Source organism: Crinia signifera, chromosome 2 (assembly GCF_055691185.1).
Source record: "Crinia signifera chromosome 2, ASM5569118v1, whole genome shotgun sequence".
Taxonomy (NCBI): domain Eukaryota; kingdom Metazoa; phylum Chordata; class Amphibia; order Anura; family Myobatrachidae; genus Crinia; species Crinia signifera.
The window spans coordinates 186668346-186685892 of record NC_139218.1 but is presented as its reverse complement, the minus strand read 5'-3'; the positions used below and the strand labels follow the sequence as shown (position 1 = coordinate 186685892).

At 42.7% G+C, this 17547-nt stretch overlaps 1 protein-coding gene across 2 annotated transcripts in view; it reads right to left on the bottom strand.

Annotated features, from left to right (window-relative positions):
• LOC146060305 (arf-GAP with SH3 domain, ANK repeat and PH domain-containing protein 3-like) overlaps positions 1 to 17547 on the bottom strand; it is a 60242-nt gene that overhangs the window by 20288 nt on the left and 22407 nt on the right. For both annotated transcript variants that reach the window (XM_083173350.1, XM_083173351.1), the window contains exons 13-21: positions 15672 to 15720; positions 13921 to 14081; positions 13587 to 13720; positions 13410 to 13501; positions 11109 to 11289; positions 10924 to 11009; positions 10716 to 10831; positions 5821 to 5888; positions 5634 to 5735 (exon numbers count right to left, since the gene is read on the bottom strand). In XM_083173350.1, coding sequence (XP_083029476.1) covers positions 5634 to 5735; positions 5821 to 5888; positions 10716 to 10831; positions 10924 to 11009; positions 11109 to 11289; positions 13410 to 13501; positions 13587 to 13720; positions 13921 to 14081; positions 15672 to 15720 — 989 coding nt within the window. The remainder of the gene's footprint in view (positions 1 to 5633; positions 5736 to 5820; positions 5889 to 10715; positions 10832 to 10923; positions 11010 to 11108; positions 11290 to 13409; positions 13502 to 13586; positions 13721 to 13920; positions 14082 to 15671; positions 15721 to 17547) is intronic.

Here is a 17547-nt window from a genome sequence, read left to right as displayed (position 1 = left end):
GGCTTTAACAAGGTACAGGTGGGAGACATTCTTCACAGGAAGAGGAGCAACAGAACACAAGGACATGCACTGAAACTAGAGGGAGGAAGATTCAGGGGAAATGTGAGGAAGAATTTTTTCACAGAAAGAGTAGTAGATAAGTGGAATAGCCTCCCAACAGAGGTGGTAGACGCAAATACAGTAGTACAATTTAAACATGCTTGGGATAAGCATATTGATATCCTTACAAAAAAATAGGGATCAAATATGGTTTGAGGTAACATGTTTAAAAAAAGGGGCAGACTAGATGGGCCAAGTGGTTCTTATCTGCCGTCAAATTCTATGTTTCTATGTTTCTATCAGTGACCAGACTGAAGTCATCTTACAGCGGCAGCCTTCTACTCGGGATGCAGTTAGTATCCCGGCGGTCGGAATCCCGGACGCCGAAATCCCGGCACTTTGTCCCTCTATGGGTGTCCACGACACCCATAGAGGGAGAATAAATTAGTGTGCCGAGCGTGGCAAGCGCAGTGAGCCCGCAAGGAGGGGCGATCCACGCCCCCCCCCCCCTTGTTCGGGATTTCGGCGTCGGGATTTTGACCACCGGGATTTCATACTAATCCCTTCTACTCAGCTGAGTGTAGAAAGAAACATCTTGTTATTAACACCAGATTGCAGTGATAGTTTTCATTCCCATCACACCTTGTGTGTCTAATAACCTCTGTATGTCTCACCACAGCACTCTGCCTCACCGTCAGTGTCATCTTAAGGATATGCCCCCTTTTGCATGTTTTGAATGGCCATGCCCCCATTTATGGCGTGCACAACAGTACCCCCTAGGATGAGGATGAACACTAAATCCCCTTCAAATTTCTATGCTCCCACGTCACACACCCTCCCTTAAAATGCCGACCTCCTGTCTGTCAAATTGCGAGCGGATTACAATTAGATATTCATGCTCTTTTTGTTGCTATTATACAGTATTTCATGTATGTGCACTACAAGATATAATATATACACATACATACATACAGTCTTCAATGATAAACCAGAATTGCTAATTCACACAACAGCGATCAACTTTGAATCAGGCCCAAAATACTAACGATGCATAAAGATCAACTTGCCAATTCAAATACAAAAAATAGTTGAGCTCCAAATGAGGAAGTGCTTTTACTTAACTTGAAGTGACCTCCAGAAAGTCAATTCATGTAAGAAATCTTGGACAAAGTCAATCACACAATCACACAGTTATTGATTAACAAAGCCCCTTGGCCAAAAAGTGTGATGCTCTTTGTATGCATATATCAACTATTATTCTGAAGACACAACTTTATAAGGAAACTTTCACTGATTAATATAATAATAAATTATATATATATACACATATATATACACACACACACACACATATACACACACACATATACATACATAAATACACACACACACAGCTAATGCTTCGAAAGTTAGACTGCTACCTTGTACAAACATGCACAAACTCTTGACTCTGTGTTTGTGCATGTGTGAGGAAAGATATAGTTTCACTCACTGCCAAAAGATAGCATTGTTTCCTAGACACACGGACATTATATATATATATATATATATATATATATATATATATATATATATATATATATATATATATATATATATATATATATATGTATGGACAGATCCAGGATAAAATTACAGGGGGGGCACCATGATAAAAGAGGGTTTGGGTGGGGGAGGGGTGGTGTTAGTGGTGCCAGTGTACATGCTAAGAGAGCGGCAGAGAGAGGGTGGGAATGGGATTAAAAATAGGCCCTGGCATTTAAAGTACGCAGGCCCACCATGGCGACAAAAGTGAAGGATGTAGTTGTGCACGCGCCAAAGGCGCGCTGCGGAAAAGGGGGTGTGGTCACTCAACAGGGGGCTTGTCCTTGAGTGTAATGTACCATATATACATATACAACTTCTACACATTATGCAACAAAATACTAGACCCCATTATACTTGCCCATTACACATGATGCCACATGGAATGAGCCAAAATTCACATAATGCCACACGGATCGAGCCAAAATTCATAAAATGCCATATGGATTGAGCCAAAATTATCATAACCCCATACGGATTGAGCCAAAATGCACATAATGCCACACGGATTGAGCCAAAATTCACATTATGCCACACGGATTGAGCCAAAATTCACACAATACCACACGGATTGAGCCAAAATTCACATAATGCCACACGGATTGAGCCAAAATTCACACAATACCACACGGATTGAGACAAAATTCAAATAATGCCACAAGGATTGAGCCAAAATTCACATAATGCCACACGGATTGAGCCAAAATTCACATAACAACACATGGATTGAGCCAAAATTCATATAATGCCACATGGATTGAGCCAAAATTCACATAATGCCACATGGATTGAGCCAAAATTCACATAATGCCACACAGATTAAGCCAAAATTCACAATACGCTTCATAAACAGGGACATTGTCCGCCAAAGGTGCGCATTAAACATTTACACCATAATGTCCATTACACGTTAAGTTACACACCATTATGTCCATTATGTATTATGCCAAACACCATAATGCCTATTAAAAATTATGCTACATAAGTGCTGCTTATCTACATGCTCATTGCCAGATGTTCCATACTCGTTGCCATGTTGGATTACATGCTCATTGCCAAGGGGAAACACATGCTTGCGGTAAATGGGGGACAGCCGCTGCCAGGCAGAAGCGATAGCCACTAACAGTGGCAGAGCCTGGCTGTATTCAAAGCACTGCAGGTCCCGGCTATTTGAAATAATACCCCTCTCACACCAGAAAATGCATTCCCAGGTTGGCCCCTTTTACACCAGCCTAGTCCCTGCAATTTCTGATGTGAGGGGGAGAGACAACCACCCCTCCCCCTCTTTACCAGTTATCGTATTTAACCGGCTATATCTTCGGAACCAACTGACCCATTTACATGAGACAAGTATCATATTGAAGAACTTTTGAGTGGGCTTTGAATGATTTTGGTCCAGTGAAACTGGAACATTTGTTTCCAGGGTAATTTGCCCTCAAAGAACATGAACAGCCATGAAATTACATTTCAAAAATAAAAAAATTGGTTTACCCGCAATATCTCTGGAACCGATTGACCGATATGGACCAGCCTGATATCATAATAAAGGCCCAGCGATTTGGAATTGAATGATATCAACCACAAGCATCTCTGATGCCAGGGGATGAACTGGCAGCCGTCGGAACCGGGTGGGGGTCGGAATTAACGGGTCCCATATTATCCTATGGGGAAAAACTTTACAGCTTTGCCAGGCGATATCTCCGGTTCCCGGAGGGCTAGAGACATGGGGCTGGCTGGGCTTGTTGGAAAGCCCTGGTCCTCAGCTAAAAAATGAAATGACAGGGGGGGGGGCACGTGCCCAGGTGCCCCCCTGAATCCGACAATGTCTAATATATATATATATATATATATATATATATATATATATATATATATATATATATATATATATATATATATATATATATACATATATACATATACACCATATATACTCGAGTATAAGCCTACTTTTTTAGAACATTTTTTATGCTGAAAAAGCCCCCCTCGGCTTATACTCGAGTGAGGGTCCCACTTGAGTCAATAAGTTTTCCCAGTTTTTTTTTGTTGTAAAATTAGGTGCCTCGGCTTATATAAGGGTCGACTTATACTCGAGTATATACGGTATATATACATACTCGAGTATATATATATATATATATATATATATATATATATATATATATATATATATATATATATATATATATATATATATATATATATATATATATATATATATATATATATATATATATATGTTTTTGTAGGGCCAGCACACACAAATCTCCAATAGCAACAGCTGGGGTGCCAACTTAGGCTTGTAGTCCCAGGGGTACAGCCAAATATAAAGTCCAATATAAAGAGCACTCACCAGTCTTCCAATCTCAATGCCAATAAAAGTTTAATACATCACCAGATTTTCAAAGCAGGATGTCGACGTTTCGAGCCACGGCGGGCCCTTTGTCAAGACAATGGTGGATGGGTCACAGCCCCAGAAGTACTTCTGGGGCTGTGACCCATCCACCATTGTCTTGACAAAGGGCCCGCCGTGGCTCGAAACGTCGACATCCTGCTTTGAAAATCTGGTGATGTATTAAACTTTTATTGGCATTGAGATTGGAAGACTGGTGAGTGCTCTTTATATTGGACTTTATATATATATATATATATATATATATATATATATATATATATATACACACACACACACACACACACAATATACAGAAAAGAGAGGTGCACTTCATAGTGCAGGTAAAAACGTTTTTTAATAATACAATTAGAGATCCAAGCATACAAAAGACAACTGCTCGCACCATATAAAAGATATCTGTGGACTGATTACCACATGATATAAAACAATACCCAAGGCAGAGGAGCTCCTCTCATGCCAGAGACGTCTTCAGGACAGGGAGTAGATGCAGACGCTGGGTTGCACTGCATGAACAACCGCACAAGCCGACGGAAGAACGGTAAGCAGGAGAGATGCCAAGGCACATACAAGACGGGTGTCACAAGCCACGCCCTTAGGGCGTTTTTCTGATGGCTCATATACTTTTTAGCAGAAATGATTTATAACTCTTGGTAGCAATTGTGAATGTAATTTTATATGTATATAATATATATATATAATATATTTGTAAACATTTTTCATTATGTTTCCCTTTAAGGTATTGTTTATACAGGTTGCTAGGCAATGACACTGGAGGAGCTGGGACGCTGTGGGGGGAAGCGTGAGGTGAGTCAGCTGACCGGAAATGGTGAAAGCTGGTCCTATGCTGCTTCCGGGTGACGGGGACACGCTAGATGAGCGTGACACGTTGCCTTGGTGCGGAGGGAGAGGGAGACCCACTTCCGGACACTGATTACAGCTTATAACCACTAAGGCGACCGGTAAGCACAGCTGATGCCTGATTAATGCGGGGGGCAGGGTACGTCTGCTTTTTAAACGTCTATGTTTCATTTTGCACTTTGTATGTCCTTGAGAACTGAGCAACTCCCGAAACGCCGTCGGATAATAAAGGCAAATTTTAACCACTGCAACTAAGTCTGGTGAGTGCCGCCCGCTACATACACCCCATATTGGAGCACCAGCTGTTTCCTGGGAAGGCACCACAGCAGTAAGCCTGTAACAGCGAGTGCCGGACCCTACTACCCTGGACTATATAACTATATATACAGTGGCGTAACTAGATATCCGTAGGCCCCATAGCAAAATATATATATATATATATATATATATATATATAAATAAAGATGATATATACATACTAGTAACCCCGCTCAAAGCTACTAATGCTTCAAAAGCTAGTAGATGTAGTTTCACTTGCTGCCAACAGATGGCAGTGTTTTGGAGTCATACGGTCACAAGACATATAGATTAAAGATATAGAGATATAAAGTTATAGATTTTATAAATAAATATTATATATATAATTATTACCCAATTATTTTTATTGTTGCAATTGTCATCATTAACAAAACACATTTTAAGTTTCCAAGTGTAAAATATGTTTACTACTACTCACCTTTTCTCCCTCTTCCTCATCACTGTTGCTTACTTCCTCATCTTGGTGGAACCAGTCAAAATCAAATTCAGTATTGAAACTTCCATCGCCTGCTTTTTCCAGCTGAGGCCAATTAAAAAGAAGATACTGTTAAAATTACTCTCAGAATATGCAACAAAACTGAATTAATGGTCATGACACAACTTACCAGCTCTTCACATTCTACATACTTAAGATTCTGAGCCAACATCAAAGGGGTTAATCCTGCATGGTTAACTGTCAAGACAGGACATATCTGTGTGAATTTAGAGTGGTTATGGTTACACCAATACTGATGCTGAGTACTCTACATTAGTAATTAGTGATGTGTCGTATTTAAAAGCGAACACAGGTTTGTCAAGCTGTGGCTCTCCAGCTGGGGTTAAACTACAGGTCCCAGCAGGGGTATAAGCAGAAGTGCATGGGCCCTATAGCAACGTATAATATTAGTGACCCTGTCCCAATGTTTCTTGAGAGACTTTAGAGTGCCCTCCAGTTTAAATGATGCCACGTTACAGTGCGCCAGGTAATCATTTCTCACACTAGTGACTATTTTATATCAAAGACACATAAAGTTCCCAAGTTCTTACTATGCAGCAATCTAGTGCCCTCCACATTACACACAGCAGATCATATCAGGACACATTACAGTGCCCTCCTGTTCATATAGTGCCACATTACAATGGTTTCCATTTCAAATTATACCATATTACAGTGCCTCTTTACCATTATAACCTACACTTCACACTCATCTCAATGAAATTGTAATGTCATCAAATTCAAGTTGGGCAATGGATCAGACTCAATTGCTTAGCAAGGGAATCTGGGAAATTGGTATGCAACTTTATAACCTGGGTCCAGTCTCCCCGAAGTCTTTGGGCCCCATAGCAATAGAACCCTTTGCAACCACTATATATGTGGGAGGTTATGCTGGGACTTGTAGTTTCACAACACCTGGAGAGCCACAGATTGACCAGGTGGGTGCCGGGTGGGTTCCCGACAGTCAGGATCCCGACAGTCATTTAGCCGACGTTGGGATCCCGACAGTCAAAACCCCGACACACGGGTGCCCGACGGCCACTGGCTATTCTCCCTTGTTGGGGTCCACGACCCCTAGAGGGAGAATAGAATAGGTGGCGAATGTAGCGAGCCATTGTGCCCGCAGCGTGGCGAGCGCAGCGAGCCCGCAAGGGTCCTTGTTGCGCTCACCATTCTGTCGGGATCCCAACGTCGGATAATGACTGTCGGGATCCAGACTGTCGGAACCCTATACCACACCCGACCAGGCATGACACTAGCATATTTAACTAGCAAACAAACCTTGAATAGCTGTGATGAATAGGGCTACATTTCATACGGGATACGGTCGTATTGTCAACACGACTTAGGTCGACAGTCATTAGGTCGACACTGTTGAGTCGACAGGCAACAAGGTCAACAGGTGTCTAGGTCCACATGGATGAAGGTCGACAGGTGTCTATGTTGACATGGGACAAGGTCAACATGGTTTTAGGTCGACAAATGCGTTAGGTCAACATGGGTTTTTTCAAAGTTTTATGAGCCGACAGGCAGTATTTCATGCCCTACCATTCACTAGGGCGTGGTGTGAGAACAAAAAAAAACGTACCCAAGGCATAGCGAGCGATGCGGTTGACTTCCAACTGTGTCCATGTCGACTGTGTTGACATTCGGATAAAAAAAAAAACAGTGAAAAAACCCATGTCGACCTTCACACATGTCAACCTACAACCCTGTCGACCTTCACACATGTCAAACTAGAACCCTGTTGACCTTCACTCATGTCGACCTAGAACCCTGCTATCAGATCCACTTGCTACTTCAAGAGTCCTGTATCCAGTCCTGTCTTATTTCACAGTTTTGCAGAATTCTTATGGAAATGGTTTCTACGGATATGTTGCCTTATGTTCAGCAATTCTATCCTACTGCAAGTATTATTTATTGGCAGCCCTGCAGCAAGGACAGTTTCAGCTTATTTCCAAAAAATGTCTGGCTTCCAGCTTTGCTAAGGTCCCATCTGCCCTGCTCCAGACATCTGCCAAGCTGACAGAGGCCTGTAATGATTCTGACCAACTTCATAGTGTTTATATAGTGCTACATTAATTTTGTCTGCTATTATTCTTGGACACCTATTTCCTCTCATTTGACCCAGTGAGACGCTTATTCCGGGGTTAACCCAACTACTAGAATGGATATTGCAGCTTGCTTTGTGGTTCCTAGGGATGAATATTGCTTAGTATATCTACCAGAAGGTGGCAGTATCCCAGAGCATAGCTGTGTACACAGGGTGATTTCAAGCACATATCGCTGAGCGACCAGATTGCCAGTGGTTTGTATGTGCTGTGGGCGATAAATTGCAGTGCATGCTCCCGTGCTCAGCCCCTAAAGGTCACTTATTTCCCCCTGCGACTCCCCTGGCAGAGCCTCCTTTTCATCAGCGACTATCTCTGGTGGCTGATGAAAACGGGATTCTGAGCAATATATTGCACCGTGAGTACACAGCTTAATAATACCCCTTTCACACTGCAGCTATAACCTGGTAATTTGCAGATTTTTAACCATTTCAAAAGGTTATAGCTGCAGTGTGAAAGCACCCGTTTTAAATTACCAGTTATAAAAAACGGTAATTCAAAACAGTTAAAAAGAAGGATCCTACACGGTTCAAACCGTTCTTTTTGCAGTGTGAACGGGTCTGAACCAGTATTTTGGATCCCACACTGGTCCCCCCTCCCCTGGTCCTTGCCAGTGCACCCCCCCCCCTCCCCTGGTACTTGCCAGCGTCTGGGGGTCCATCCCGCGGGGTCCTTGTATTACTGGGGAGCGGGGTCCATGTACTGCTGGGAAGTGGTATCCATGTATTGGTGGGGAGGCAGTGGGGTCTGTGCGGCGAATGGGAAGTCAGCGGTGGGGACCCTGCGGTAGATGAAAACTAGTAACGCTACTAGTTTCCATCCGCCGCAGGGACCCCGCCGCTGACTTTCCATTTGACAGAACGGACCCCTCTGCCTCCCCATCAATACATGAATCCCGCTCCCCAGCAGTACATGGACCCTGCTCCCTAGCAGTACATGGACCCTGCTCCCTAGCAGTACATGGATCCCGCTCCCCAGCAGTACATGGACCCCGCTCCCCAGCAGTACATGGACCCCGCTCCCCCGACCCCTAGGCGTGGACAAGTACCAGGGGAGGGGGGGGGGGTGCACTGCCAGGGACCAGGGGAGGGGGGAATATTACTGGTTTTACCTTTCAGAACGGGTTCAATGTGAAAGGTACAAAAATGGTAATTAACCAGTAACATATCGTTTACAACGTGCAGTGTGAAAGGGGTAAAACTTGCTCTGACCTGGTTAAAGATGTTGAAATCACCATGTTTACCTGGATTTCACTGTAGCCTGGCCTACTTGTTGGTTATTACCATCGTTCGATTACCACTACTGCTCACTACAATTCTACAGACTCTAATTTTGTCAGCATTCTTATCAGTTGCCTGTTTCTCCCTGAGGGCGGGATGTACTAAAGGGAAAATGCAGTAAAATGGGGGTTTTACCGCATTTTCATATGTACCATTACCCGTCCGCCCCGTATCCGCCGGGCAGGGTATCGCCACCTCTGGGTGTAGGGGGGAAGGTACCGAACATGCTAGCACCAGCCCTGTCCTCGGAGGTGTGTGTGTGCGTGTTTATTATATAAACATGGTCATAAAACAAAATTTGCACTATAGGGCAGCAGGGTTTATGAAAACAACCCTTTGTGATACGCTACAGTTACAAATATAAACTGTTTGTCACTTACAAACAAGGGGGAAAAATACATACTGTGAGAGGTTCAAAAGGGCAAAGATTTGCAGATCAGTCCAATATGACTCATACCTTAATTAATTTGCTTTGGCCACAACAACAGTTGCGATCCATCAGGACTGTCTTTAATATGTCTTGCTAATGTATTTTATACATTTGCAGAAGTGGCCTAAAAATGCACAATTACCAGGACAGCCATTAAAGTTATAGGTCAATCCCTTAAATTCCGTGTTTGCGTGTAAAATTATTTTGCAGGTAATAAAAGGTGTTGCAGCCTCCCAATAATTGGGAAGACCCTAAATGTGCATCTCCACTCCTGAATCAGCCCTATGCTAGATAAAATACCTTGCATAGGCACTGGGCTGGATGAAGAGACTGCCCTGGCCTGGGGTCAGCATGAACAATGTGCTGCAAAGCTTATTTCCTTATGCTGAACTCTGCAAAGGCAGTGGTGAAAGAGCTGAAATACCACTGCTGACCGGGGCCTAGTAATGAGGGGTGTGTTTATTATAGGTACGGCGGTGCTACCTGCCATTCTGGTAAATCACTCCTGAACCTATACATGTCATGTTTTTAACTTAAGTACAAGCAGAGAATGAGTAATGGCTATACTGGCAGTTTTTACAATGTTGTCTCATCCAGATGACGTTACGCTATACAGGCATTCATTTACCACATATTTCCTTTTATCTTTCAGTAATTGGCACATTAAGTGAATGCGTATAGCTGTTTTCATTCACTGCATACATCAGTTGAGAAATCAGGCATTACAGTGATAGGGACACCTGTACTAGTCTAAAACACCCTTTGGCTGAAAATGCTTTTCTACACTGTTTAAAGCAGGGGTGGGGAACTTCAGGCCCAGGGGCCGTATGCGGCCCCCATAGCCGGTCTGAGTGGCCCACCCACCCGCTTGGCGGCTTTGCCTGGGAGTCAAGTACAGGAGAATTCTCGTGAGAGATCGGTAGTTCTTGCGAGATTCCTCTTAATCAACAGCAGCCGGAGACTGTCAGTCCTATTCAGCGGCAGCCGCCGGAGCGTGGGGCGGAAGCAGCAGGACAATTTGTACAAGAAATTTTTACATATGGCCCCCGAAGGATTTTTTCCCCATACAAACGGCCCTTGGCACAAAAAAAGGTTCCCCACCCCTGGTTTAAAGAAATCTTCACTTACAATACAATATTCTAAAGTGTGAGATTGAGGAGAGCATTTCATTAGATAGGGTGAAGGATGTGAGACATGTGGTTACCAGTATTAACAGATGCCTTTGCTCTCAGGAGAAGACGGATGCAATCTGGTTTGTTATATTTGACCGCATAATGCAGAGCTGTTTGTCCATCTGCTGAAACCTTTTCCTGAGCTCCCCTGTGAAAACAAAGTCATCCATCCAGTAAAACAGATGCTCCATCTAGAAGTACAGTATATCTGTCCATGTGTCTATGTGGAATGGTACATACCCATTCTGGATGAGGAAATCCACCACTGGGAGGGAGTTTCTCACACACAGACAGACAGCCAGGTGAAGTGGATATTCAACGACAGACTATAGCAAAAGGAGGAAAGACTAGGATCAGACAGGAGGGAGAGGCCCATATTTGCAGAAGGCGAGTTATCCTGGTAGTATAGTTAGAAAGTGAAATACCTGGCCTTCCTCAGGTGGTAGTGGTTTGCATAGATCGGTTCCATGTGCCATATTCCGTAGCAACGCCATCAGATCATGCCTCTGAATACCATCTCTGAGTCCGGACACAACAATATTCTTTCCCCTGTCCACAAAGCTGTGCTCCACATATTTGGCAGTGATATAATCCTTCCTGGCAGTCCTATTGAGACGGAATGATCCCTACAAAAATTATACATGTACCCCCTTACAGGAGACAGACCGAGAATGTGAATATTATATCACTGTAAAATATTTACATATCAGAAAGTGAATGTTTTCAGTGCCTTATTCGGTCAGTAACACATAGGTAGGCATAGGTATGTATCATGCTTCTACGCCGGCAAAAGTTTGTCTGTGGTATTGAGAGTACCGTGCAACAAATATGTGCCAAAGATAAATTCAGTGGAAACTCTTTCGCCTGTAAACTGTATATTATAAAATAGGAGCAGGGGTTCTCAAACGTGATCCTCAAGACGCCTCAAACCATCCAGGTTTTAAGTATATCCATGCTTGTACTCAGGTGACAACTATCAACCCAGCCAATTTTAACCATTTGTGCTGAGCTATGGATATAACTCAAATCTGAATTACTGGGGTCCAAGTTTGAGAACCGTTGAAATACAGTAAAAATGAAATACACATTATTCATGTGTTAGGCATTTCATATACATTATATGATGTATAAACACTACACTAACTGTAATACATAGTTTATTATATACATAATAAATTGTCCCTGTGTATTGAACTACATAGGAAAAACAAAATGGGCTCTTAAAATTCATATTTTAGACCACACTTGTAATTAAGGAGGCCAAACCTGGGTCATTTTGAAATACTATCAATCCCAGGTATCAATTGGCCTCCGGACACCATGCCACATCGGAAACTGCTGTGAAGAGGGAGGGTGCGAAAACACCTTAGTTGAGCCCTGCTGATGCTTAGTGCTGCCCAACAGAAAAAAATTAAATGCGCTTGCAATATCAAACACGGTTTTGGAAATCACTTAATTTCAAGAACTTTTATATTTTTAATCTGTCAAAGTTCAAAAATATAGCATTTGTGAGGCGGGATGAGGGGGGATTACATCAACTGGCAAAATGGGAGAACTCTTGAATAATAACATACTTGCCCAAGTAGGGCTGGTTGAGGTATAGGGGTTGAGTTCATTTATTACTACATCTTTTGTGATCTGTGAATCTCTGCTTGCCGCCACCGCGTATGTGGCTGGGACCAGCAGATCTACTTGTCTGTCCCGGCACTCCTCCTGGCTCCTGCTAATTAAAAATGACCCTCACAAAATGGCTGCCCCCAACAGCAGACTATTTTTAAAGGAAGCTAGAGGAGGCCGCCACCTCCTCTAGCATCCTCAAAAACTGTCTGCTCTAAGGGGGTAGACATTTTGTGAGGGCCATATTTTATTAGGAGCCAGGCGCAGCACAGGGACTGCAGACAAGTAGATCTGCGGGTCCCGGCCACAAATGCGGCGGGAAGCAAGGAGGGGCATGGCAGGTCCCGGCAGGAGGCAGCAGGGCAGCGATAGCCCCTCAGACCCCCATTGCCCACACTTACTCAGTGCCTCCTCATCACTGCGGGGCTATTGTTACGCTACTTCACCTGCTGTTTCATTGGATGCCTATAATCCTGTACACTTAGGGGTTTATTTACTAAGATTTACAGAAATTCTATTGAAATGGATATGCTGCTAAGGTCAACCAAATCAGATTCTATTTAATATGTTCTAGTATTGCTAAATAAATAAGAAGTAGATTCTGATTGGTTGCTATGGGTTAGGATTCATCCCATATTCAATAGACCTACCATCTTAGTAATAAACCCCGTAGTAGCTGTAAATGTAAAGACCCAGTATTTAGGTGACTGGATAAGTCAGTTTTAAAAAAAAGACATTCTGTATCTATCTATAGCTATAGCTGTATATATTCCCGATCTGGCACACCATATATGAAAGCAACTTGCTCAAGTGCACATTCTATCAATTATATACGTCCATAGGGTTATATTCAATTACTGTCGACAAAGAAGACAATTTCCGACTTGAACAGGTCGGAAGGGGTTCCGACCTATTCAATACGGTCAGTTTTTTTTCCAACAGGTAAAAACAATGCTCGGACCTGTCAGAAACCACGTTGATTGGTAGAATAGCTGTGGATCCACATGCTTTTTTTTTTTGAAACGCAGACAAATCCATCAGGTTTTGCCCCCGTTTCCAGCAATCTCAATCCGAATATGATTTTGCGCTCACATTCTTTGTGCACTTACATGTCACTGCTGGGTGTGGGCTTAGGATTTGGTATGGGAAAGATGGCTTCAAAAACATCATTGAATTTGTTATTTCCAATGGAAACTGCAAGCTGAAGAAAAAAAAAAGGTGAATATAATGGTACATGTGACATGAGTACAGCTTATAGGTTGAAACATAGGCAGTGCCCCACCTACCAAGAGTTCTGAAGTGCTCAATACATCAAGAGTTAAAGACTGGACCCGTGAATAGCGCACTCCTAGATCACGGTGAATCCCAGAACATTCAATGCAGATAAGAATTCCTAAGTTTGTGGAGACCCAGGAGGGTTCTGTGGACATACATCAGGATCAGTGTAACATCCAGTGTGTCAAATGTGAGAGAGAAAATGTCACAGACTGACAGAGAACATGAAAGAAGATATAGATGATAAAAAGAGAATGTGAGAATATGGCATTTAGAGAGACCAAGGATGGAAGGTGACATGAAGGACTGGAAGAAGAATGAGCAGTAGTCCAGAGGGCAGCTCACCAGGGGCACCACAATCACAGCACACTTGGTTCCCAGGTAAGGACCTGATTTCATTAATGATCTGCTTTGTTAGCTGGTGGGAGCTGTCACTTGATACTCCGTCCACACCAAATGCTGCATTTAGGGACTCATCTTTACTATTCTGCAGCACAGATATCCATCTTCAGGGAAATAGAGAAAAACATGGAAGCATGTTGTGTGGCAACACAAACTTCTTACTTTAAGATTAAAAGGAGCCCAACATAATAGTGTGTTTGGGAGCTTTTTAGTGTCCACGTGGACTGTGTTGACATTTGTGTAAAATGTTTTAACAATGTATGGGGTATTTCTGGCCTCCACTTTGGAGGGAACTTAGTGAAATCCAGAGAATTGTGGTAATGAGTTGGTTGTCTGCTTGGTGGATGTTTTGGGTCTTTGTTCAGTCTAGGTGGGATATTATTTGAAATGTGGAGGTTTGTGGTCTGTCACAACTTAAAGGTCTGCGGGCCACCAGACTGCCAAGCATATTGAAAATAAAATGTCTTCCACACAGGTGTAGTGAGTGAGGTATTAATCACGCCTGTTTTGATGTTGGTTCAGCCTACATTTCATTTTGTGCCGTCCAAGTGAGGCAACTTCTATACATTTTTCCAGGGTCAATTTTAATTTCCAATCTGCCCCTGGCTTATGGGCTATTTCACATGCTCCGGCTCCTGCCAGGCGGCAAAACCACGCACGGACAGGAAGCCGTGCTGCACATAGCAGTTTACAATGGTGGGATCCGGCTGCAACCGGGCGGCCGGGCCGTGGCCGTGCTGTTTGAATGGACACATGTATGTCCATTATTAACTATGGTGTGCGGCACGGCTTCCTGGCTGTGCGGGATTTTGCCGCCCGGCAGGAGCCGGAGCGTGTGAAATAGCCCATAAGCCAGGGGCAGATTGGAAATTAAAATTGACCCTGGAAAAACTTATAGAAGTTGCCTCACTTGGACAGCACAAAATGAAATGTAGGCGGAACCAACACCAAAACAGGAGTGATTAATACCTCACTCACTACACCTGTGTGGAAGATTTTTTTTTTTCAATATGCTTGGCAGTCTGGTGGACTGCAGACCTTTAAGTTGTGACAAACCACAAACCTCCACATTTCAAAAAAGACTGAACAAAGACCCAAAACATCCACCAAGCAGACAACCAATTCATTACCATAATTCTCTGAATTTCACTAAGTTCCCTCCAAAGTGAAGCCCAGAAACACCCCATACATTGTTAAAAAACTTTTACCCAAATGTCGACACAGTCCACGTGGACACTAATAACTTGCACCTGTACGCTCACCATGCTTCGGGCACCGTGTCTCGCTATGCTCAGCATGTTATTTTATGCTCCCACCACGCCCTAGTGGATAGTAGGGCATGAAGTACCGCCTGTCGGCACATGTCGGCAAAAGAAAGATGAAAAAGCCCATGTCAACCTTTTAACTGTCAACATTCCCCATGTCGACCTAGTCGTGTCAACCTAATGCTTGTAGACCTAGTGACCATCCCATTCTGATTGGCTCTCCACTAACTTCATAGCCAGAAAGAGTCAAACAGAATATGCAGACTGATAACAAAAAGGTGTTCTCAAATTAGTCAGACATACCTTTACATAGGAAATAAAGGAAATGTGGTGAGGATGGCCGATGATGTTTGAGCAAAGCACTTGTAAGCAAAGCAGATTAGCATGGAGTAAATGTAGTAGGTGTAAGATTATGCCCGTATTACTCACACAAATGCTTCTGGTTCATCCTCAGCCTGAAAGTGATATGTTCTATTATCTGAGAGAGGAAAACAGAGACCTTGTTGTCAATGTCTATTATCCTTGGTAAACAATATCTTTTAACAGACCAATATGCTCATGTGGAATATGAGCAGTTTTATGCAAATACAGAAGTTAAAAAGAAACTCCTAAAAGCCAATATTCAGATATACAGCACATATTGTAGGCGAACCAGTGTATAATTATCTAAGGGCCTGATTCAGGTTAGATCGGTAGGGGCTGAATTCGGCCCCTGCCCGAATGGGCATGGGAGGGAAGGGAGCAGGCAGGGCGTTTCGTGGGCATATATAAATGAATAGTCGTGATCTAACTTGCTAATGGAGAGCAGCTCAGCCTGCACATCTATAAAGGCACCCAGATACTGCGGCATGACTCAATTTACAATAGTACCGATGTATCGGCAATCATACAGTGTCGGACGGAAATTATGTAACCTGAACATCCCTATGCTCAGGTTAGTTTTCTTCCATATATGCATAAAATCGCAGTTGCATTTAGCAGATGATAGCAATGACAGTAGCAAGAACAACCACACCTGAATCAAGTCCATGCCTGATGATGTATGATCCATACTGTAATTTAAATATTGAAAACAGTTTTCACCCCCCTCCCCCCACCATATATTAAATTATATATATATATATATATATATATATATATATATATATATATATATATATATATATATATATATATATATATATATATATATATATATATATATATATATATATATATATATATGAAAACTTGTGGGAGTAGCACTCATTAATCTGGAGGATGTATACGGGTGCAAAAAATCCTTGGAGAGAATTGTTAGGAAAACTTCATGTCAGAAAGACATATGAGGCAGCACTCCTTGTTAAAGATGTAGAAAAAAGTGATTTATTTCATGTGGCCAAGGTTCTAGCCAAACATGGACTGGGATGCAACTGATGGCAGAGTAGAGAGGCAAGGAGACACTAATGTATATAGTCACCCAAGTGCAGCATCATAATACAGTCAGGTAGCATTTTACTACTGCTACCTGACTGTATTATGATGCTGCACTTGGGTGACTATATACATTAGTGTCTCCTTGCCTCTCTACTCTGCCATCAGTTGCATCCCAGTCCATGTTTGGCTAGAACCTTGGCCACATGAAATAAATCACTTTTTTATATATATATATTTTATATATATATATATATATATATATATATATATATATATATATATATATATATATATATATATTTTTTTTTTTTTTTTTACCTACATACTCATTGTCGGGGGTTTAATGCTCATTGCCAGGGGGTTACTATTCTCTTTGTCAGGGGATACATACCTGTTGCCAGGGGGTTCCATACTCACAGTGCACCCGAAATCCGAAACTTCCCATATCGAAATATGTGCTGCCCTCCCCTTACACATGCTACCTTTTCTATCTGTATCCAACAAGGTGGCAGCCATATTTGCAGGTCTGTTTGAGTACTGTATATTCCATGCGGACAGCCAGACCACATGGAATCCACCGCGACCCTGCATCCCCAGGTCCCCCCCAGCCACGTATGCACTCATTACTGCTAACATATATTCCTTTTATAATTAATTTATGCATATAACTAAAAATCTCAGCAAGGTAGCACCTCTCATTACAGAGTGTGCAGTCTAGGCCCCCCCTCTCCCCCCCTGCCATGGGAGGGAATGACAGAGGAAGAATTCCCGGAACTATGGAGAGGGCAGGCAGTGTGCATGGTGGGGAGGCCTGTAGAGAGTCTATTGAAGGGGAGAGGGGAAAGAGGAAGCTAGTAAAGAATTCAAATGGGTCCTGGGGTGAAACTAA